Raw genomic sequence first — 25,134 nt, 5'->3', positions numbered from 1 at the left:
ACTACTACTACTACTACTACTACTACTACTACTACTACTACTACTACTACTACTACTACTTACTACTACTACTACTACCACTACTACTACTACTACTACCTACTACTACTACTACTATTACCACCATCACTACTATTGATGAGGTCTAGATTTTTGTGGTTCTGGGACCCTGAAGCAGCATAGCGGGCCCTGCCTGAAAGAATTCAACCCAAATCTTTCAATCGGAGAAAAAGTTTGTTAGAGATAAACCATATAGGCCAGACTCTTAAGGAATCTGAATGTTAGTGATACCTGTAAGGACGAGTGGGCATGAGGATGTCTTAGCCTTTAAATGGGGGCCAGGGTGGATCTTATATACACTCAAGTAATTTTGGGTGACCAGAGGAGGGTCTGGGAAGAGGATCTGGGTGACTGGGGGAGGAGTTTAGGGAGAATTCTGATTGGAATGTCTGGAAGATTGAATACAATACAATGGGAATATAAATATAAAGGGAATACAGGTAATTAAGGGAAGTGGAAAGAAGAGGTTTGAATGGGGTCTGGATAAGACTAGGGCTTCATTAGATTTTCAAAGGGAGATAGGGAGAGTCTATAAGGAAAAGCCAGTGAGTAAAATATAGCCTCAGGTAACCATTTGAGACCAAAGTGAGTTTAAGGGTTTCTCAAGCCCATAGACAAATGGGAGCCAAATTCTTTTTGGGACGAGGGGCAAAGGTCTCGACTTGGGCCCGTATCCCATCATTACTACTACTACTACTGCTGCTGCTGTTGCTGCTGCTGTACCACCACTACCACTACTACTATTACTACTACTGCCACCACTACTACTACTACTATTTCTTCTGCTGCTGCCACCACCACCACCACCACCACACCACTGCTACTACTACCACCACTACTACTACTACTACTACTACTACTACTACTACTATTACACTACCACTACCACCTATCCTTACATAACACTTTGAGGTTAATAACTTATAGAAAAGGTGCCCACCTAAGGGTCTATCCTTAATAACTGTGTGTATATGCTTTTATTAACCCCATTTGTAAAATGGGGAATTGAGGCTTAGAGAGATTAAATGACCTGCTCATGGTCACACAGATATGTCTATATGTAAATGTCCAAGACAAAATTTGAACCTTGTTCTCTGTCATCAAGTTCAATGTTCTGTTCACTAAACTCTTCTGCCTCCACAGAGAAGTGTATAAACTACAAGTAGGGGAAAGTAGATTGGATAAGAAAGGAAGGGAAAGGGAATAAGCATTTAAATACCACCTACTATGTACTAGGCATCGTGCCAAATACTTTACAAATATCTCATTTGATCCTTACAATAACCTGTGAGGTAGGTGCTGTTATTCCCATTTTCAGTTGAGGCAGACAGAGGTTAAGTGACTTGACTAGGGTCACCAAATCTATAAGTGTTTGAGGCAAGATTTGAACTGAGGTCTTATTGACTACAGACCCAATGCTCTATCCACTACACCACCAGCATTAAACTGGAGGCTAAAGCATTTTATTTTATCTCATAGGAAATAGAGGGACACTGAAAGTTTTAAAGCAGAGAAGTTATACGTGCAGGCCTTGACAAATAGAATTCCGGGGGAGAATGGTTATTCCTTGCCCTTTTGATAAGCTAGAAATAGACCATTTTAGGGGAGAGGGAAAAGTGTATTAAAGCTTTTTGAATTCTAATGCCTTGGAAACTGACTCCTTTTGATGGGGTTATAGGCCCATCATTCAGTTTCAGAAGCCGAGACCTTTGCTCCTTTTTGCCAAAAGGAATTTGGCTCCCATTTGTTGACAGACCCCAGAAGACCCTTAAACTTTTAGATTCCTTTTAGACTTCCCTTATCTCCCTTTAAAAGCCCTAGCCCCACCTTTTGATCTTATTCAGATGCACCTATGCCCCTAGCCCTAAAAAGAATCTGGCTCCTGTTTGTCTACGGGTCCCAGAAAACCCTGAAACTTTTAGGTTCCTTATCTACTCCCCTTATCTCCCTTTGAAAGCCCTAGCCCCACTTTCCAATCCTTTCAAACTTCTACCTTCCAGTTCCCTTCATTATCTATTCCCATTGTTTATTCAATCTCTCAGACCTTCCTATCGGAATTCTCACCTAGACCCTTTTCCCAACCCCCCCCCTTCCTCTGGCCACCCAAAGTTACTTTAGTGTATATAAGATCCACCCTGGCCCCCATTCAAACGCTGAGATTTTCTCATGCCCAAAAGGCTGAGACTTTCTCGTGCCCGCTCATCCCTACGGGCATTACTAATCTTCAGGTTCCTTAAGAGTCTGGCCTATGTGATTTATCTCTAATAAACTTTTTCTCGGACTGGAAGAAGATTTGAGTCGACTTCATTCAGGCAGGGCCTACGCCGTGATCTTGGGGTTCTGAGCACCCCAGACCTCCAGACCTCTTCACTTTTATCTCTGGACTCCTTCCTGGAATGTTCTTCATCCTCCTCTCTGCTTGTTTGAATCTTGGCCATCCTTTAAACTCCAACTCAAGGCCTAGCTTTTGCTTCCCTAATCACCCTCTTCCACAGTAATTTCTTCCACCTCTTCCCTCCCCCTCCTGGACCCCAGAAGCCTCGGTATATTCATTTTATCCTATCTGTAAAATGAAGAAGTTGAACTAGGTGGCAGCTGAGGTCTTTTTTAACTCTATAATAATAATCACTAGCATTTGCAAAGTACTATACAAATATTATTTAATCTTCACAATAAATCTGAGAGGTAGGTACTATTATTGCCCCCATTTTATGTCTTAAGAAACTAAGACACAGAGAGGTTAAGTAACTTGCCCAGGGTCACACAGCTAGTAAGGCAGGATTCAAACTCAGGTCTTCTTTATCTGAAGTTCTATACCCCATTTATATTTGGACATGACCAATGTGGAAATTTGCTTTGTTGACTATACAATGGGTTTTGTTTTTCTTGCTTTTCCGATAAGAGTGGGGGATAGGGTAAGAGATGAAAGGAAGAGACTGCAGATTTGAAAATAAAATAACATTTAATTAAGAAAAAAAAGAAAAGCGGTTGCTCTAGGAATTTTTGTTTTCTGGTTGGGCCTATTGAAATAAGAGATTCAAAGCTGTTACTAAAAGAGACTGACTATGAGGTAGGTGTCTGAACCACAAAGGATGATACAGTCTCTGCTAGACCATGGCAGACAATATCAGGCATCATTTCCTAACAATTAGTTGTCCAACAATATAACTGTTTATATTGAGAGGCAGTGAGCTTCTTGTCACTGAAGGTCTTTAAGCAAGGGCTATTTGATTACTTGTCAGGGATGGTGTAGGAGGGATTCAGATTTAGGTGGCCTTTTAACTCTGAAATGTGTCTTTCCCCCCCAAACAACAGTTAGCCTAGTACTGAGATACATGATTATAAAAAAAAAAAAAAGAAGAAGAAGAAGAAGAAAAGCAAAACAGGTTAATCTTCATGAAAGGAGAAACACATATAACCTAGAAGGTCTATCTGCTAATAAGCCTCTCTGGTTCTCTTCCTTATCAGAAAAAATAATGGGTGCCCCTCCATTTAATCTAGTTTTATCTCTTGCTGTTCTTGATGGCATTTTAAGCCCTCTAAACTATCTATGCCATTCAAGGTTAAGAATAAATTGAGTACCGGACCCTCTTAAGTCCCTGAAGGCAACATTTGGGAAGAGAATGTTTGTCTTCATTGCTCTAATCCTAGAAAACAATGGTTAGGCTCTGCATCTTCGCAATTGTGGCCCACCCAAACTAAACTCAATCTGTGATAAGCCAAATTTGCAAACCAGACAAAACTAAATGCACATTTTCAATTTGCATTGCTTATGGACTCTTTCCTTTAGAAAGCAATTAAAAACTCTGTATACTTTATTCCCTACCAGAGCTAAGGGCTTTAGCAATAGAATCACAAATCTAGAGCTGAAAGGGATTTTAGAGACCATCTTGCACCACCTCCTCATTCTACAGATAAGTAAATTGAGTCCTAGAAAGATTAAGTTACTTGTCTAATGTCACACAGATAGCAAGTGGCAGAACAAGGATTCGAACTCAGATTCTGTGACTCCAAACTCAGCTCTTTCGGGTGCGCCATGATGCCTCATACTTTAAGGGAACAGAGAAACTTTATCTTTTTAAAAATAAATGTTACTGACACGTTTGTGTGTGTGTGTATATATATATATACACACACACATATATATGTATGTATGTATGTATATATATATATATATGCACACTAACTATATAAACTAACATATTGAAAAAGTCTGACATTACATGCAATGTTTCCCACCCATAGGTCCCCCATGTCCAGCAATGACACTTCGTTACTAAAATGTTAGAAACCACTGTCAATTGAAGATGTAGAAGAATAGGGAAAAACTATTCTGAAATGAGAACAGAAGTCAGTAGAAACACAGGGTTTGGTTTATGTAGCTTATTTATACTGTCAGCTTTGGGGGAGTTTCAGTAAAAAATATTCTCTGTTAAGCTAAAGATAGAAAACACTGGGAAGAAGACATGATGTACTTTGTGGTATAAATTGGGGTGAACCTATACCAGCCATTTTTCTTTATGTCAATGTTATTTTCTGTGTGTGGAAATGTAAGGATTTTAGCTGGCACAAGCAAATTAGAGGAGAACTAATGGGATGTGCTGGAAGCAGGAGAGTGGAGAGTCATTGTGGGGTGATGGTTAGGTATCTAAAGGTAGAGATGAAATAACTGAATCAGGCTCCTCTTTTAGTCATATGGCCTTGGGCTAATCCTTCACCTCATTGGGTCTTGGTTTCCTTATCTGCAAAATGAGGCAGAGGCTCGGGTTAGATCATCCTGGAGACAAGGTCTTTTCCTTCTTTAAAGATGGGTACTCGGTAGGAAGAAAGGAGGAGGAAGGAGATGCAATTACAGAGATAAGGATGCTGAGCATGTCTGGAAACAGAAGGTGGCCTTTCTCCCCTTCTCTCCCAAATTGCTGCTCAACTGGCATGGAGGTCAAAGGTAATACAACTAATGAAAAAAGGTGGAAGATTCATAAAGCTCCAAGGTTAAGTGCTGTAATCTCTCAGATGGAGAGAAGGGCAGTAGGAAAAGCTAAGATGATGACTTTTTGATATCTATTGTCTTTTCCCTCTCACAAGGCAATTCTATCCCCAAGAATGACAGTAATAACATGGAAACCTAGCATAGTCTAGGAAAGTGCAGAAGTGCTGAATGTGAAGTCAGGAAGACTTGGGTCCAAATCCCACCTATGAGTCTTCCTGTCTCTGTGAATACAAGCAAGTTACTTAACCTCTATAAGCCTCAGTTTCCTTCTCTGTAAAATGAGGGGATTGGACTCAATGACCTTTCAGGTCCCCTCAAGTTCTAAATCTGTGAACATGTGCACCGAGTGTGATAAGATTGGAAAGAGAACTAAACAAATAGACTGGCACTCGTCTGTCCCTGTCCCAGAATTGGCAAGGTGGGGGAGGGGAGGTAGCACATCACTGGGAAATAATTCATCTTTGCTTACACTTGCACCAGGCTGGCATTTGTTTATTTTGCTGACAATGTGTACCAGCCAAACTCCCTTATGCTAGCACTATTTCTTACGGCAATACAGATGTATTGGTGACAACTCTGGGAACACTGCATTATCTCCTCTTGTTTCAATTTCTCGCAGATCTTTAACTAGATGAAAAACCTGCTCTGAGAACAGGCCAGGCTGACTGTCTGGTTACAGAGCAGGGACCTGCTCTCAAGATGTTTCTCCATTTCAGGCAATAGCCAACCTATTGCCTGCCTTAGCAGTATGGTCATTTAATCAGGTACATACATTTTCTCCAGGTCCCCAAATCCTGAGAATGCTCCTCTGGGAATGACTTGAAGCTTGGTGAGGACAAATCTCCTAGAAAGAGAGAAAAATAGCATGTGGAAAGGGGTCAGTCATTGACTTTCAATCATTGACTCTGTGCCTAGCATGTGCTAGGTACTATGAGGATTAAAGGGAAAGGAAAAGACAGCCCGTGTCCTCAGGGTAGCTTTTATAATCTAGCTGAGACAACAAGGCATTAGCACAAAGAAGAGAACTAGTAATACCAGTCAGTCCATGACAAATGCCAAGTGAGTGGTTAAGGCCATGCTATATCAGAATGCAAAGTAAGAGTCTAATGAAAACTATTATTATGTTTGGTATTATTGATACTAACAATAGTCATTCATTTAGTATTAATAATCACAGTTAGTATTCATATAGTGCTTTTAGGCTTGCTAAGCTGTGAGTTTTAACCATATTGTGATGTGGTTACAAGAGGCATAACCATGTATACAATAATAATAATAATAATAATAATAATAATAATAATCTAACATTTATATAGCACTTACTATGGGTCAAGTACTTTACAGTTATTATCTCATTTGATCCTTACAATAACCCTGAGAGGTGGGTGCTATTATTATCATCCCCATTTTACAGATGAGGGAACTGAGGCAAGTGTGACTTGCCTAAGTCACAGAGCTAGTAAGAGTCTGTGGCTGGATATGATATGAATTCAGGTCTTCCTGACTCCAGGCTTAGCATACTATCCACTGTGCCACCTTATTTGTATATTATTAAGCAGGATATATCATTCTCCTTTGGTTTGCTTAGACTGGACTCTGTGTACATGTTTCTGGATTTTTTGTAAAATGCCTCATAGTACAAAGGGCCTCTAGAGTGGAGCTCTGTACAGGACCTATATGTTGTCTCCTAAGCTTGTGCTGATACAATTTCTAGTGAGATGTATGTGATAGCCTATGAGGCCAGCCACAGTCTAAGTCAGCCCTGTTTTTACTTCCTTAAACAACTCTGGTGCTCCAAATGCTAAAGCAGAGATCTTGAAGTGGAGGAATGGTAATAGCCTCCCGAGGAGACCCCAAGTATTTGAAGTATAAAGACACAAGGATTGAATGGATCCCTGTTGTGTTGCTTCCTTGGATATTTTGTGGGTTGAATCATCAAAGGGGTAGACAGGCTCTAGATATATGGCCCCATGAAATTGGAGACAGGAATGTTTAAAGGAAGTAGCTATGTGCCATCCTTCCTAGGATTTAAAGGCTTTATAGTGTGTATCGTTGTGGCCACTGCTGATTAAAATACAACCACAGATGTATAGTTGGGTGTGTGTGATGGTGTTGCCATGCGGAGGAGAGTGCACTGTTCTCAGAACTTGAACATAGTGTCTTCTTTCTGTGGTGCTATTCCCTGTCCTCACCCTCACCCTAAACACAAAAATGCTATAGAAATTCAGAGAAAAGAGAGATCGCTGGAAACTGAGCTTGTGTGAGAAGGCTTCATATTCAAGATGGCAGACAAAGAATATTATACATTGTTGATGGAGCTGTCAGTTGGTACATTCTGAAACACAAATCTGTAATTATAACCACAATGTCACTAAACCATACATACCCTTTGACCCAATGATATTATGGGATCCAGAGGAGATTGAAGATAGAGGGAAATGTATATACATATATATATATATATTTATACAAGAATAATTACAGCAGCAAATTTTTTGTAGTTGCAAAGACCTAGACACCAAATTATTGGACAACAATTGATAAATAGATGACCATATTATTGTATATGAATGTAATAAAATATTGTTGTACCATAAAAATGAAAAAAAAATGACATTCAGAGAAACCTGGAAAGACTTGTAGAACTGATGCATTGTGAAATGAGCAGCACCAGAAGAACAATTTGTATGATGACAAGGACAATAATATGAAGAAAAACCCTAAAATTCTAATCAAAGGAATAAACAATAGTTACTTCAAAAGTCAAATGTTGAAAAATATCTTCACCTGTTGACAGAGATGTAGTAGATTAGAGATTCTAAGATGTGTGTTCTTACTCACATGCACAATGTGTTGACTTGTTTTGCTTATCGCTATTTATTCGTTACAAGAGAGAGCTTCTGCTGGGGAGAGGTGTAGGACTGGTAAATAAGTGACAGATATGCACAAAAGTAGCATCAACAAAATTTTGTTTTTTAAAAATTTACAGGAGAAAACAAAAAAAAGTACATTGGGGACACAAATAGAGCAGTTTTGTTACTACTCTATTAAATTTCCTTACATTTATGTATGTATGTATAGACATGTGTAGACATATGCAGTCAAGTCAACTATATACAACAGAGATCCAATTACTTATATAAGCCATGTCTTTTTCGTATACTGAAATGTTGTTCTTGTGAATGATTAAGGCCATAATAAAAAGAAAAAGAAAATTAAAGGGAAAAAAAAAGAAGATAGTATTTGAGCTGAACCTTACAGGGTGGTTAAGATTCACAAACCCTCTCGGATAATTTCAAAGGTCTCTTCCAGCTTTAACATTTGATGATTTTCTAACCAGAGGCACCACAGCTGAGTAGGTATTGAGAGTGATGTTTTGGGAATCTCTATATAGGGAACCCTTGACTTTTCTGTAGGGCAAACTATATTTCGGCTCTTTGACTTCACTGTAAAACCAGGATTCAGCTTTCTTTTTGTTTTAATTCCTCTCTCTCTGTAAGATAGGAACAGGGGGATTTCCTTTAGAGTTTTCTGTCAGATGGACTTAAAAAAATTCTTCCACAGAATGATAGGAAACTACACAATCCTTCATTGTTCAAATGAATCTAATTGGAATGAATGGAGCCTTCTTGTTTCAGACAAAGTTGTTTGTAGTCAACCAGAGTTGTATCTCTTGTAATAATAATATTTATAAAGCACCTTTATCATATGATAATGGATTTCTAACTGAAAGGGACTTTAGAGGACATTGAGTTCAAATTTCTCCTTTTACAAATGAGGAAACTGAGGATCATAATCCAGACAATAAGTTTTTGAATATTCAAAGTCTCCTAACTTCAAATCCATGATTTTGTCCATTAAATCGCTCTGCCTCTGTGTACTATAATTAGGGATTGTTGAGAAAATAAAAGATTTCTGTGTTGATGAATTGGATACTTCCAATACCAATCATGGGACCTGCCTCAAAATGACAGAAGAATTGATTCAGTTCTACTCATTTTAGCTCCAACATTTGTGGCCTTTGCAAATGAATGATTCTGTGGTCAGTCAGTACCCACACTAAAACAGGAAAAGAGAGAGCCTTCTCACAATACTTATGTATCCAAATGAGATTTATTCAAAGGACATTCTTTGTAGCCTATTTCCATCCCTGGAGGGCTAGAGACAGGAGCACTGCAAACCACAAATGTACCTCTAACATAATTGGTTTGTTTGTGGAGATGGTAGGGGTAGTAGCTCACCAAGATGATTTCCTTTATGACTCCTATTGTCCAGGCAAGGTCACATTTCTGGTGTCCTGGTCAATGTCCCTTATTTCCAGGGGCTGTAGGGCAGTGTTGGGTGCAGAAGCAAAGTATTATACTGCCTCCACTATTAGATCTATACTTGGAATCTTTGTGCATTTTAATTGGTTGAGAAAGAAATGAAGGGAGAAAAGAGATGAGAAAGAGTCTGACTCACTTGTAGATAATTTTGGGCCTGTTTTCAAAGAGATAGGGGTATTGGCTCTCATGATTCTGATTGGACTTTGTGAAACCCAGTCTCAGACACATAACACTTACTAGCTGTGTGACCCTGGGCAAGTCACTTAACCCCCATTGCCTAACCAAAAAGTGGGCAGCTAGGCAGCACAGTAGATAGAGCACTGGCCCTGAAGTCAGGAGGCCCTGAGTTCAGATCCGGCTTCAGACCAAACATTTACTAGCTGTGTGACCCTGGGCAAGCCACCTAACCCCAATTGCCTAAAAAAAAAAAAGTCTAAACAGAAGAATTTCTATTAAAAAAAAAAAGAAAAGAAACCTTGTACTGCTAGAGCTGAGCTCATTCAAAAAATAAAGAAGTCTGAGTCTTTTCATGGCCTCTGTTTCTGAGTTGACATAACTTGTCTGAGTCATTATCCAGGAGGAAAGCCTGAATAGGTACAACATAATATTTATTCTGGGCTTTTTATTCAGTACTTCAGATGTGGAGGGTGTTTTTCCTCTATGAGAGAGGCCAGCAGGGAATTGCCAGGAGAGGGCAGTTAGGTTAAAATAGTCTGTAACATAGCTAGGAATCAGAAAGCAAGGCAGGGGACACAAAAAGGCCTTCAATATCACTACAGCTTATTTCTGCACAAATGCTCCAGAAAATGCTGCAGCATGCAACTAAGGGAACTCTAAAGGTACATAATTCAAAGAATAAATAATAAGAATAAAATCACCACATTATACCGCATTGCCCTGGCAACTTCCCCCTTTCCCCCAAAGTTAGGTAGCTGAAATAAACATGAATGAAACAGTCAGGGAATAGTTAAGGACTCAGCAGTTTGTTTCAGAGTATAAGTGAAATTAGGATGTGGACATAATAGAAAGCCAGCTGGGCTGGAAGAGTTGAAGAAGGTTTCAGAGGGAGATGGGACTTAGGTGGGGCCTTGAAAATCTAACATTAAAGTCAAGTTCTCCATAGAGTCCTATGTGTGAAATGAGATGGCTGGGGAGGGGCATCTTCTAGAATCTTCTAGATTTCTTGATGTTGCCTGATACCAGCATAGTACCCAGGCCCCAGAACACTGCCAAGCCACCTAAGTGAGCTCTATAATCACTTGGAGTTCAACTTCTCTATCGGCTTAGGAAAAACCAAAAAGTTGGTGAAGAGTGGCTTATGTCTGGATTGTCATACGCAATTGCATGGACAGGTATTTGTGTGTGTATACATATACACATATGCATTTATATACATACACATGACTATATACATGTCTATGTTTAGCCAGGCACACATTATATATGTATACACACATGTATGTATATAGGGTAGGTAGACATGCATGTATACATTCATAAACATACACATAAATACATACTTATGACTGTATATATGTCTATATCTAAACTCACATATTATATATGTGTATAAATACATAGATAGAGGGTACATAGGCATATATAGATATACATGCATTATATATGTACACATATGGCTGTATATGTCTATATTTAAACACACATATTATATATGTACATACATAGATAGGCATAGATATGTATGCATGCATGCATATACATATGCCTGTCCATCTAACATAAAATATATGTGCATACTTATACATATAGATTGTAGATATGATGGAAAATTCAGATAGTCAGCAGATGGAGTCCAGAAATGAAAAAGAGAGAGTAAATTGTATTGTACCTGGGAAATGTCATAGTGCTTTCAAGTATCCGGAGTTTCTCTCTGAAATAAACATGCCATCTTTTTAACATGAATATTACCTTTTTTTCTCAAAGATTGGGACTTCCTATCTTGTCAAGGAGCTTTGACCTCCCCATGCTCCCCTCCTCAGGCATGCTGATGGCTCCCTACTTCCAAAGCCCGCCATGTCAGTGCTAAACTCAGTGCTGGCATCTGCACAACCAGCTGTAGCTCAGAACTCCCAAGCTCAACCCATCTGCCAGCCTCAGCCTCTCCAGCAGCTAGTATTACAGGCATGTGCCACCACACCTAGCTAGCATGATTATTCTTGTAGGGATGCTATATCTTGGCTCACCCAAAAGGAATTAGAGAGATGCATTATGGGCATAAATAGAATATAACATATTGTCAGTGATGAATTTCACATACAGAGCAGAGTAAAATGCATCACAAAAGAGATGTATGTCCTAAAAGCATATATATAATAAGAGTAAAGGGGAACAGAGGGAAAGAATGTTGTGTTGGTATCCATTTAGTCAAGGCATTTAGAGGAAGGACCCCATCAAGTTGGTTGGATCCTGGTAAAGAATTTTTAGGCAGAAGTCCCCTAGGACAAGAAGGCATGTATAGAATATGATCTGTACTGCCCCATCAATAAGATCTGGGATTCATTAAAAGTATCAAATGAGTATCAGTGGGCTAGAGAACATTTTGGGAAGGATGACCAGGATGGTGAAGATCATACTTATATACGATAAGCACTGGCCTGAGCAACAATACTAAACCATAATGCTGCATAAGAATAAGTTGAAGGAACTGGAGATGTTTAGTCTGGAGAAGATAAGACTAAGGGAAGTCATGCCAGCTGCCTCAAGTATTTGAAAGGTTGTCAGTGAGAAAAGGATTAGTCTTGTTCTAGTTGGTCCCACAGAACAATAACTGATAGTTATTTAATACTTAAAGGTTTGCAAAGTGCTTTATACGTGCAAATCTCCTAACCGGAGGAGTAGGCATTCTAATTTTGCAGATGAGAAAATGAGAAAAAAAACAAAAACAGGGTCAGGGGAATTAAGTGACTTGAATATATTCAGACAGATGGCAAGTGTCGGAGGTGGGATTTGAACCCAGCTTGTGGAAAAGTGGAGGGGCTGGTATACTTCCCCTACAATAAAAAGCATCTCTTAGTGAATATATTGCTTGTTGAACTGCACTCTGCCTCTTCTCTCCTTGTCTCCATTTGCCTTGTCCGTTACTGGTCTCACTTTAGCTCACACGTAGTTGGCTTCTTCTCTACCCTTTTTCCAAATTAATTCTACTAGAAGGGTCTCTGAAGGTGCTCCAAATCCACATTTCTCCTTACCTTTGACCTTCTCAGTATTATCTGTTAAGGAGTCTGCATGAATTCGGGGTGAGACTTCCTGTACTGTGTGATTACCCTTGGATTGAAATGACACTAATGATTTAATGACAATGGCTCTCCTCTTCCTCTCTGTTTCCTAGCATGGCCCCAAAAATTCTGCAGTGGTACTAATTAAATTACTAGGGTAACCCAAGAATCCTTCCTGTTTCAACTTTGGTAGAAAGTTTCATCAAATGTTCAAGACCCTTTTCAGAATTGCTTGGTGACTACTGAACATAACTGCTTTTTAGTTTTTCAGTACTTAGTTTCATGCAGGTCCTTTAAATCATCATTATGAATATCATTTCTCTTGCAGGCTGGTAAATAGGGAAGTAAGTTTGGGACACTGATTTGAAACTTTAATTTCCAGGACATATCCTTTAAGTTGCATTTTGGATTAAATTCCAAATTTTAACTCTGTTTGGTTACTATTGCCTCTTCCTTCTGAAAGTCAAGGTGTAGTCTGGTGCTGGAGAGGGAAATCTGGTTTCCATAACACTGCTTATTCTTGTGTCTCCTCTCTATCAGTCATCTGAATATTCCTTTTTTAGTTTCCTTTATTAAATCATCATCCTTCTGCTTTCTAGGTGAGAGCTCTCAAGGCTCCACTTGGAGTCTACTTGTCTTTTCTCTCGCTACTTTGTCCCGTGGTGATCTCATTAGCTCCCATAGATTCATTCACCTATCATCTCTAGGCGGATGACTCCTATACCAATTTACCCCATTCTCATCTCTTTCCTGATCTCCTATGAGGAGCTGGATTGTCAGGTGCTGTCTGCTAGATATTCTATAGGAATTTCAACCCCAATGTATCTAAAATAAAAGTTATTATATGCCCTGCTCTCAAAACTCATCCCTCCTCCAAACTTCCCTATTTTTGTAAAGGTACCACTATCCTCCTAGTCCTTAAATTCATGGCCTTGGAATCATCCTTGATTCTTACCTCCCTCTCTAATACACTATATATTAACAGTTGCTAAGTCTTATAGACTCCACTATCTGCTTTGCTCCCTTCCCTCAACTCACACAGCCACTACCATAATTCAGCCTCTCATCAGCCTCTTGCCTAAAATAATTGTAAATATTTTGTATTTGGATCTCTTTGCTTCTTGTTTGCTTCTTCTCCCTACCTCCAATCCATCCTCTACCCATCTGCTAAATTGATATTCCTAAAACATAAATGTGACCACATCATTCCCCTCCCCCACTGAAAAATGTCCAATGACTTTCTACCTCTCATAGGATCAAATACAACCTGGAATTTAAAACCCTTCACAAATCTGGTTCACACTTTCTTTTCACACATTTCATATTATTCCCTTTCCTTCACATACTTTCTGTCCCTTTCAAACAGGTATTCCTGTGCCCAACATTTGATTTCTCACTTCCAAGCTTTCGTATCAGTGGACCTTCACAGGTGGAATGCACTCCCTTCCCACTTCAGTCTTTTAGAATCATTAACTTTATTTGAACTAGGAGCTAAAATCTTACATTCTACAGGAAACTTTTCCCTATCCTTCTTCATCCTAGTGCCTTTCCTCTGTTGATGATTTCTAATTTATCCTGTATTATAGCTTGTTTGTACATAGTCATTTGCATGTTGTCTCCCCCACTAGTCTATGAGCCCCTTGTGAGTAGGGACTATCCTTTCCCTTTCTTTGTTATCTCCAGTTCTTGGCGTGTAGTAAGTATATAACAGAATCTTATTGACTAATTCTTTCTATACAGGTTCCTTCCTGATTCTGTATTTGTTCTCTTGAAATTCTTTTATATAATTTTGAATATATTTGTTTTTACTTATCTGAGATATGTGTCTCCTGTAAGCTCCTTGAGGTCGGGGACTGTTGATTAATTGAGGAATTTAATTAACCTGAGTTCTGCTGGCACCATGTCTCACCTTGAATTAAAAAGGAACCATATTTCTAAGATGGATATTACATCATTTGCAACATCAGACCTTATGCTTGGTAACTCTTCACTCCATTTCGTAGATGAGCATAGGGAGATGATATATTTTCCCTAAGGAAACACAAGTCAGGTAGCTTTCAGAATGGATCTTTCCCTACTGTCCCAGATTTCCTAGTTTCTCTTCCAAGATAACTGGAATAGGAGGAGATCTTAATTATTTCAGGGCTTTTGGAAATTTCTGGATTTTCTCAAAAGCTCTCTCATTCTGTGATGAACTGGCAATCCATTCACTCTTGGCCAAATGCAATTTCTTTGTTTGGCTTAAGGGAGAGAGTTTAAAAGAACCTATAAAAAGCTTATTCAGATACTTGGAAAATAGCTAGTTTTCTTCTTGGGAAAGCCACTTTTTCATAATATCCAAAGTGTAAATGACATAGATATATATAGACTTAACATTCTTTAAGAATGTATATGAGTTTAACAATGGAAACAATGCTTTGCAAAACACGGTGGTCTTTTTGCTAAATTCCATAAGTTTTGGCTTTCTACTCTTAGGTTAGACTCACCATAATTAACTATCTGAGATTGTGCCCATGCAAGCTGACTACAGGGAAGGACTAAACAAAAGATCTCCATCATTCAGGCTAAAAGCTCTGCCAGTAAGGGGGGGGGGGAAGAAGCTGAAATCACCCAGATTGGCTATCTATACTGCACTTTCTCTTCCCTCCCCCCATAATCTTTAACTGCCTGTCACATCTAGGTAACTGAAATTCAGGGATCAAAATTCTATGTTAATTCCATACTATTAAATGGAAATGTGTATAGCTCACGCCCTTCCCCAATGCCTAATACATATTTGTTAATTTGTTGAGTTACCTGCAATATTGGAGAGGAATAATCATAGGACCATTCATCTAGAGCCTGAAGGGACCCTTGAGGGCATCTAGTCCCAACTAACATGAGGCAACAGGGTCCCAGAGGTTAAGTGACTTAACTAAGGTCATGCAGGTAATTGCATCCTTTTAACCCACGTTCTCTGATTCCAAAGCCTGGGAGTGTTCCATCCACAGTAATACATACTATCCCATTACTTACTTGGAGGCAGATAGATAGCACAATGGATAAAACACTGGGCCTAGAGTCAGGAAGTCCTGAGTTCATATTTGGTTTCAGATGCTTACTAGCTGTGTGACACTGAGCAAGTGACTTAACATCTATCTGCCTCAATTTCTCCAACTATAAAATGGGGATAACAGTACCTATCTTTCAGGATTGTTGTGAGAATCAAATGAGATGATATTTGTTAAGTGCTTAGCAACGTGACTGGCACGTAGTAGGTGCTTAATAAATGCTTTTTTCTTTCCTTCCCCTACTTCTGAAGGACTGAAAAGCAAATCCAGACCTATTCTCAGATCTACTTCAATCCTGTTGAGAAAAAGGGAAAATGAACTTGGTAATTTAAAAGGGAATCTTTCCTTCCATTTCTCCCACATCCAATACTTATTGGGGTTTGGCTGGTGCTGTTTGTAATCTGTTGACTAGAAGATTGAACGCCTTATGGGTCCACACAATTTTTTGGCAGAATGGGGGCAAAATTCAGTTAATCATTCACATCCTAATGATGTCCAGGAGCAGTGCAAGGTAGTAGAAAGACTATTGCTTTGATGTCAGAGGTAGGGGGTTCAAATTCTGTCTTAGATAACAGTTTCCTATTCAGGATCTCTATTGATCCAGTTGTGTTTCCATAGTGTCAAACATTCAGATACTTCCAAGTGGGTTTTAAAGCCCATACGGTCATGTTTTGCTTTAAACTGCAAAAGTAAGGGAAAATTGACTCCCTGAAGTTAATAATGACCAAGGTGATGCTACCTGGGTAATGATGCCTGTAGTACCAACTTCACAAGGGTTTTCCTTAGAATCAAAGGACAGAAATACATAAACTGCTTTGCAAACCTCAAACTACTGTTAGTTCACATTAAAATATTGCCTAGGGGCAATTTCTCATTATTATAATCTCCAAGTTGTTTTTTTTTTTTTAAGTGATTTCAAATCTCTGTTTTGAATCAGCTCTCATTTTATTTGCACTGCTGTTCCTTTACCTTAATATCTGTGCTGGACTGAAAGCAGGGACTTGGGCTTCTATGGACAAAGGCATATCATTCTTAACTTTATTTTCTTCCTATCACAACCATATCTTCAAGGTTATATATTTATATATACATATATACACACATACATGCACATGTTTTTTTCCCTGCTCTCTCCATTCATGTCCACTGTGGAGGCATCCATGCCTATATATTATGACCCCTACTGGCTCTGCTTAAATCCCATGATCTTTTTTTTTTAGTTAAATTTGAAAAGACTAGGTTAAGAGGCAGCACAATATAGCAGAAATAGTTAACAAAATCCAAATCTGATGGCTCACTGTGGAGTGAAGTTGATGCTAAGTTCTGGAGAGCTATACTTTTATATACTGCTTTAATAGATGTTTGTTGACTGACTGACTGACAGAATGGATAAATAATAATTACTCTGCTCGTCCCATAAGGTTGCTATGGAGACTAAGTAAGATAATATATGTGAAAATGCTTTGTAAACTGTAAAACCTCACACAAATATGAAGTCCTGTTATTAGAGAGATTTTGAGGCAGGTGAGGCCTTGTAGGGTCTTCAAGTAATACTTGTTCCCCTTTTCCATGGAGTCAGTTTTGTAACAAGGTATCTACTTGATAAGATTCAGAGCCCAACGTCCATTAGATTTCTTGGCTGTTAGCAGCTTTGGTTTATCAGAAAGGCCTAGGACTGACCCACTCTGGGCTTTAATAAGTCACTAGTCCCGATCCCTAAATTGTTTCGTATGCTTCATCAAGCTTGTCTTAGTCTTTTAAAGTCTCATATTTTAGCACGCGGCACAGTGCTACAATAGTGGATGCTTAATAAAGGTTTATTGATTGATTGATTACTTCTTAAGTGTTCAGGGTGCTGTTTCTTAACCAAGCCAACTAGTGTGGTCAGATTATTACAGTGGATTTAAGTATTACTATAATTTAGAATTATGAGGTACCTTAGACTCAGAAATATTGCTACAGAATCATTCTGTGGAATCTTAGCACTTGATATAATCTGTAACCCGACCTCTAACCACATCTGAAGCAAAAAACAAAATCCCTGAAATAAATGGTAATCCATATATTGATTGGAGATACCTGAAGAAGAACTCACCAACTTACAAAGCAGCCCATTCCACTTTGAAGAGTTTTTCCTTATATTGAGGCAAAATTTGCCTCTCCATAACTTTCATAACCTCCTAGTTCTGTTCTTTGGAATTCAGTAAAATTAGTCTAAATATCTTCCCTTCAAAGACTTGAAAATAACTTCCATAACTACTATCTTTTCCCCAGGCTAATCCCTTACAGGGTTGGTCACTCTTATCTGAGCATGGTCCATCCCATTTGTCAATGCCTTTCCAAAAAGTGTTACTCAGAATTGAATCCAACATTCCATGTCTCTATCATCAACTACTTAGTTCAGTATGTCAAGGATTTATGGTTTTCTAGGCCTATGATGATGAATATTGCTGTAATTTCTTCAGTTTAGAGATTGTAGAAGTGACTTCACCTTCACTCATTCCCCTGGGCTCTCTGGTTGAGGAGGAGGAGGAGTTGGAATACTGGTCATCACTCACTCATTTCTCAGCCCTTTGCTATCTAGTTTTCATTCCCACCATTTGGGGGAAGCTACCCTCTCCAAGGTCATCAAAGATCTCTTTATTGCTAATTTCAAGGGCTAGTTCTTGGTACTCCTCCTTCTTGACCTCTCTGGGACATTTTATACTGTTGACTGCATCCTCCTTCTGGACATTCTCCACTTCCTGTATTTCTGTAGTGCTATTCTATTGTAATTTTTTATCTTTCTCAGAGTGTAGTTGACTGCATTCTCAAAGGTCATTGAAGCAGAACAAAAGATCTGGTAGGTCTTATCAAGTTGGAAAAGTGTTAGAGTACAAGCCTGCTAACAAACTGTTTTTCATCTGGGAAGCAACTGCAGGCTTAAACCTTCCTGGTCTTCTTTGACGAGTCATTGACTGTGTCTTACCTTGAAAGCATGGGCACACCCCAGAGTTCTGTCCTAGGCTTTCACTTCCTCTCTAGAATCTTTTTTGGTGATTTTAGTGGATCCCAAGGCTTTAACTCTGACTTCCATGAGATGACTTTCTTTTATATTCAGCCCTCGTTTCTGGCCAGGCTCCATTCTAGCATCTCTAACTCCCTGTTGGATATTTCCATTTGAATGTGTTATAGGCAAATCAAACTCAATATGCCCAAAATAGAACTCATTATACCAACTCTCCCTCATGTCCAACTCATTCTCCAACTTTTCTGGTACTGTCAAGGACACCACCATTCTTCTAGTCATCTAAGAATTTTTTCCTGGTTTTCTCTAATGCTAGTGTTAAGATGATTTCTAATTTGTTCTGTATATATCTTGCTTGCAGACACTTGATTATTTGTTGTTTCTCCCATCAGACTGTTAGCTTCTATTAGTCTCTCCAGCCCTTGATCACTGTATGTTTATTTTTATTTCTTTATAAATATTCATATTTATCTCATATCTACTTCTCTGGGCATATGTTGTAATGTCAAGAGGATACAAACTCTTGGAGGGCAAGGACTGTCTCCCTTTTGTATCTGTATCCCCAGTTCCTAGCACATAGTAGATGCTCAATACATTTTTTGTTGTTTGATTGATACATTATTAAGATAATGTCTCATCAGATGAGATATAGAGAAGGTAGCATAGATGTCTAAACTAAAAACTACCAGTGCACTAAGGGGTTATCAAGAGCAGTTGCATGACATTTACAATATAAGTAATTGGGAGGTATGACAGTCATTCGAGCACAGGATCTCCTAAAGGTCAGTGTCCCCATGTGCCTTAGCAAGTCATTGTATTCCTGGGTGTGATCTGAGATGAATCTAGGTTAGAATCATAGCATCAACGAGTCTTAAAGTTGAAAGAATTTTCTTTTGGAATTCATTTATTTCTCCTTTATTTCATAGGTAAAGCACTTTGTAACTCTCAAAATGACTTGCTCAAAGTTCAACAGCTAGTTAGTAGTGACATCACAGATTTACAGACCAGTGGTCTTCCCCTTCACAACAGTAATTTCACTGAAATCATCCTGAGGGGCCACTCTGCCTTCAGGTATTGCTGAGGGCACCAGGGATGGGCATCATTGTGAGATGGCTTTTGTGTGTGGAGTCATTCCACTTGGGAATGGGGCAGGAGGATGAACCAGGTGGCTTTGGGAGACTTCCAGGGTCTACAGACTGCTTTCAATATGGCAAATGAGAACCAGAGAAAAGATGATCTTTGCTTGTTTCACCAAAGACAGATTTAGGTCTTTCATAACACGTTTAAGACTAGTTCCTCTTATCTGTTTAGAAATTGTGAGCATTTAATCAGAATGCATACACATTGAATAATTATCTTTTACTGACTGTGTAAAATGCAAATTTAAGATGTTCAAATGAACTCTGTTGGAGTGAAGAACAAGTTCATAAAACCATTTAACTTAAATAAAATACCTCATGAAAAAAAAATGAACAAGAACCAGAGCTAGTGATCAGAATGCCTCCCATAACCAGACTGAGTTCTGAAGTAATAAATATGTTATTTATGATAGGATTTTGAAGAACTCTTTCCTTTAATCTCTGAGGTAATAACCAGATCTTATCTCCTTCTAATCCTTAGCTGCAATGCGTATTTTGTCAGAAGGAAAGATTTCCTGTGAAATTTAATTTCCTCAAAGGGAGGGGAGAAACATTGGGGGTTGTTTTTCACTTTACAGATGGACTGGAAGTCCTACCAGAAACTATGATGAATAAGTTTGCTTTGCATCCAAAGAGCAATGGACTTCTGCAGTTTCTACTCAATGACATAGGGCAATGTCTCACAAGATTCATAGTGTAATTCAATCTCAGTAATACTGACCTTTTCTAATACAAAATTGGTCGAGATAAGCACCAAGAGAAACACAGAAACTTTTCATATAAAAATACCCAAATAGTTAGCTAGTACTTCTATAGTGCTTTAAGATTTGGAATGGGCTTTTTGCCGGGTGTGGCGGTACAATCCCAAGGTCCTTGATGCTGGAGAGGCTGAAGCTGGTGGATTGCTGGAATTTGGGAGTTCTGAGCTAAAGTAGGGTTGAAATCAATTAGGTGTCTGCACTAAATCTGGCACCAACATGGTAAGCTCCCTGGGATTTGGGGACCACCAGTCTGCCTGAGGAGGGGCAAATTGGCCCAGGTTGGAAATGGGACAGGTCACAGATTACATGTGATCAGCAATGGGGTTAAGCCAATGAATGGCCACTCAACATCAAGCCTAAGCAAGATAGGGAGACACAGTCTAAAACAAGCAGACAGAAATCCAAAGTAATTTACATACATTATCTCATTTGATCCTCTCAACAACTCTGTGAAGTAGAAGCTAGCATCACCCACATTTTATAAACGAAGAAACGAAAGCTGAGAAAGGTTAAATGACTTGCCCAGGACCATACAGCTAAGTATTTGTCTGAAGCAGGATTTGAACTCAGATCTTCCTGACAGCTCTTTAACCACTAACCACTTAGCTGCCTCATAATCTATACATGATCCTTTATTGAGTTATTGTGTATGGCAGACAACTGATTTGTTGCGGTTTCCGTGCCATAGACAACAATAGTTTTTTTCCCACTTCCCACAACCCAAGAGTATATTTGAATATATCATCAAATCTGAACACTCAATTTTAAAACATCCAATGTTGAGCGTCACCAAGTAATATCGATAAATGAATGTTGTTTGTTGTTCCTTGTCTGCTGTAAGCATATCAAACTAAAAGGTGCCACTCCCAGGTTTGTTAAAATGGTGGCCAGGAAACCGGTAAGATTGCACTCCGGCCAGTTTCCCCCTTTATCTGTGAGAGCCTGTGTGGTGCTATTGAGGTGAAGAACATTATCTCCTGACTATTACCTTGAGATTGGCTCAGCGCATTGCAGAGGGAGGATTTCTTAGCTAGCACAAAATGTTGTAGTACTATGGACTCTGAAACTCTACCTTGCACAAATATTCAGTTCTCAGGCATAGCTGAGTCCTGAAGCAGACCATACTCACCCACGAGAATGGCTCACTCTCAACTCCCTAATCCCAAAGGTTCAAATTGCCACATGTTACAATGATACTTGCGTGGGTTCGCTTTAGCCCAGGATTCTGTCTCTGATGGACTCACTGAGGACCAGTCTGGGGAAGACTATCATTGTCCTAAACGTCACCAGGAATCCTTAGTGACTCATCTGTGAGTTTGTTACCTAGAATTTACATAACCCACTTGAATCTGTAACTGTCCTCTTTGATAAATGACCTTTGACATGATACAATCTCGGCACAATATAAATGCCTTAGGGTCAGGGGCACTCTCATTTTTGTTCTTGTTTTTCTAGTACCTAACATAGTACTGAGCACATAGTAAATACTTAGTAATCTGGAGTGAATGAAATTGAATGGGATTGAATTGAACAAGAGGAATCCTCTACTGGTATTCTAGAATCTGATGAATGAAATCATATTCCCAATACTCATACTGTTCACAATACTCTCTTTTCTATAATGATTTATAATTCCTAAGGGGCTTCCCTTCACATAACCCAGCAAAGTGGGCATTTCTGCCATTTTGGTAGGGAATTTCAGGGAACAGAGACAAAACCCACGGTCAGTTGACCTGATTGCACGTTTACTGATAGTGTACAAAATAACTCCATGGACAGTATTTACCCTGATCTCCCTCGGCACCACTCTAGGAACTCACTTTGATTCTGGTCCTAGGACCAGATAGGACCTAGGAGTTGAACTATCACACATTCTGGGAGAGGCTGGCCTTGCTCCCAGCAGGCTAGATCTCAGTGGGTCATAGCAGTGAGTCCCAGCACTGTTCTACAATTGTGATGACAAAGAGAGTTTTGATTTGAAAATGCTGTGAAGAGAACTTTAAACTGAAAAGGGAAAGAGCAGAAGGAAACTGCCCATATATATCACCCATACAGAGAGTAAGGGGCAAGTGCAGGAAAGGAAACATGTCAGAAGAAAGGCCAATTGATTTCACAGGAGACAATATGAAAGAAAAACAAGGACAATAAAGCCCCTGTCCTCATATGTCTACGTACAAATATGCAGCATATGGGCAACATATGAGGGGAATGAGAGAGGTTAATATAAGGAGATAAATTCAACATCTTAGGTTTCCATGAGACTTGGTGAGCTGTGACTTATTTATTCTTTATCTTCCAGACCTCTCTGTAAAGTTAAAGCAGCTAATAATTTCTTGGCTTGCCTTCATGATAATTTCATCTTTCAATAGGAGCGTGAAGCAGTAAGGGAAGAAGGATTATTCTGACTTTGATTCTCACCAACATGGCACCATTGTGGAGGATGTCCGGTTCAAGGTCCACATGGAAAAGTAATTCCATGTAGATAATGATGTCTTTAGATGTTTCCGTTTGTGGGTGATATGTTAGTTGGATCAAATCCTGGAATGTGCCTGAATTTTGTAAGCGATTGGGCTAGTGATCTTAGCACATATGTCTTGGGTAGACATTGCTGATAGACAGTTGAACTGAAGAGCAGGGGGTCAAGCTGCATTGCCTTTTGTACAATGAATATTCCCAAGCTTCTTCCAACATCAATATTCTTCCAGTAAGGCTATATGACTGCAATTTTGGAAAAACCACTGTCTTCAAATGTTTTAAGTCATAGCACAACTGTAGGTAAAACACGAACAAACTTTAATGAATTGAACTGTTTGGCTGGAATACTATAAAGGGAGATGAATGACAGGAAAAGAAGGACCCAAACATATAGCAAGAGTGAAACATAATTGACAGACCACTTTCATGTTCCACTGCTACCCAGACAATGTCAGGAGACCTAGTGGGTTATTTCCAGCGTATATGGAGTGGCTCTTCTAAGGAGGATTCATGGGAGGACACGGATGAGGGTTTCACTGAATGAAAAGGCATGGCTGGGCGGCCCTTGGCACTACTGGAAGAAGGCCTCACCCTAATGCGATCATACAACCGTCAGGATACTGGTGAGTTGAGGGAGCCAGTTAAGTGGAAAAGTTCAGTGGGCAATTAAAGTAGATTAGAATAGACTAAAACTCAGGAGAAAAAGGTTAGCTCAAGTTCAAGTCATAAATCTCAGAAAAACCACATCCCAAGAAAGTTATTTAAAGAACTGGCAGATGTGATTGTTGAGCCACTCTCAAAGACCTTTAAGAGATTGTGGAGAAAATTATTAATAATAAGAGAAATGTGAATCAAAACAGCCCTGAGGTTTTACCTAATACCCAGCAAGTTAAAAAAAAAATGTAGAAAGATAGGAATTGTCAATGTTATAGGGTTGTGGAGATTCCAATTCCATCATTGGTAGAACTATGAATTGGTATAAACATTTTGGAAACGAATTTGGAATTATGCAAATTGACCAAAATGTCTATACTTTTGGATACAAATATTACGCTCTGTAACGCATCCCTAAAAGAGGTCATTGACAGAAAGATGGGGTGCATATATACTGAAATATTTTAGTAGTACTTTTTGTGGCAACAAACAACTGGATCCAAAGTAGATACCCATTAATTGAAGAATAGCTAAACAAATTTTGGTTCATTAAGCTAGAAATGTTGCAAGCAATGATGAATCTGATAAATATGGAAAAACATGGAAAGACATATAACTGATGAAAAGTGAAGCAATCAGGACCAGAAAAATGATGTACTGAGTTGCTAAAACAATGTAAATGAAAAGAAAAAAACACAAAATAATAGAAAATTAATGTTGTGAAATTATAATGAACAGGCTTGGCCCCAAAGAAGAGATATGAGACAATTCATTCTTCCTCCTCCTTTGCAGAGGTGAGGATCCAAAATTATGAAATATTACATATAATGTTAGGCTTTTTTATATTGGAGAGGTTAGGTAGAAATTGGCTAACTTAGTCAAACTTCTAGAACTTAAGTAAGTATTCATTTGGGGTGGGGTAGGGAGGGGGTAAAAGGCATCAGACTGTGGAGTTAAAACATCCCAACCTGCATAGAGATGAGAAGGGTGGAGGGGATTCAAAATTCATGGAAGAAATTTCATGAGATCAGGAGTCCTCAGTATTAGTAGTCTGAAGTAAAGGCCTCAGAATGGAAGCCTCCTTGTAAAATATTTTGTTTAGGCTATAATTCAGGTAGAAACTTTGTCTCCTACCAAAACAAGGAATCCCAGAACCTATCATGGAAGAATTAAGAGGGAAGATGCAAAAAATGGGGGACCAGATCAGGGTCAGAGGCTTGGCGTCATTCAGCAGACTTGACCTAGGCTGAGGCCGGAGACCGCTCTAGGTTCTCTATCCCCTTCACACATTCACCCTGACCAATGCTCAGAGCTCAGGAGCAGAGTTCAGAGAGGAGTTCCCCTGGCTCTATTCAGGGCCTATAGCCAGAGTGGTGATGCCCGTTTGGAGATGGGAGCAGAGATATTCTATTCAGCCTCTGTCTAGGAAAAGCAGAC

The 25,134-nt window shown here is 39.1% G+C and overlaps 1 protein-coding gene across 6 annotated transcripts in view; it reads right to left on the bottom strand.

Annotated features, from left to right (window-relative positions):
• Positions 1-25,134, bottom strand: part of LOC114045195 (follicle-stimulating hormone receptor) — a 270,986-nt gene that overhangs the window by 186,715 nt on the left and 59,137 nt on the right. For all 6 annotated transcript variants that reach the window (XM_027865046.1, XM_027865040.1, XM_027865044.1 and 3 more), the window contains one exon: positions 5,823-5,894. In XM_027865046.1, coding sequence (XP_027720847.1) covers positions 5,823-5,894 — 72 coding nt within the window. The remainder of the gene's footprint in view (positions 1-5,822; positions 5,895-25,134) is intronic.

This window comes from Vombatus ursinus, unplaced genomic scaffold (assembly GCF_900497805.2).
Source record: "Vombatus ursinus unplaced genomic scaffold, bare-nosed wombat genome assembly UNPS02014778.1, whole genome shotgun sequence".
NCBI classification, from domain to species: Eukaryota; Metazoa; Chordata; class Mammalia; order Diprotodontia; family Vombatidae; genus Vombatus; species Vombatus ursinus.
Note: the sequence above shows the minus strand (reverse complement) of the source record. Positions and strands in the feature narration are given on the sequence as shown.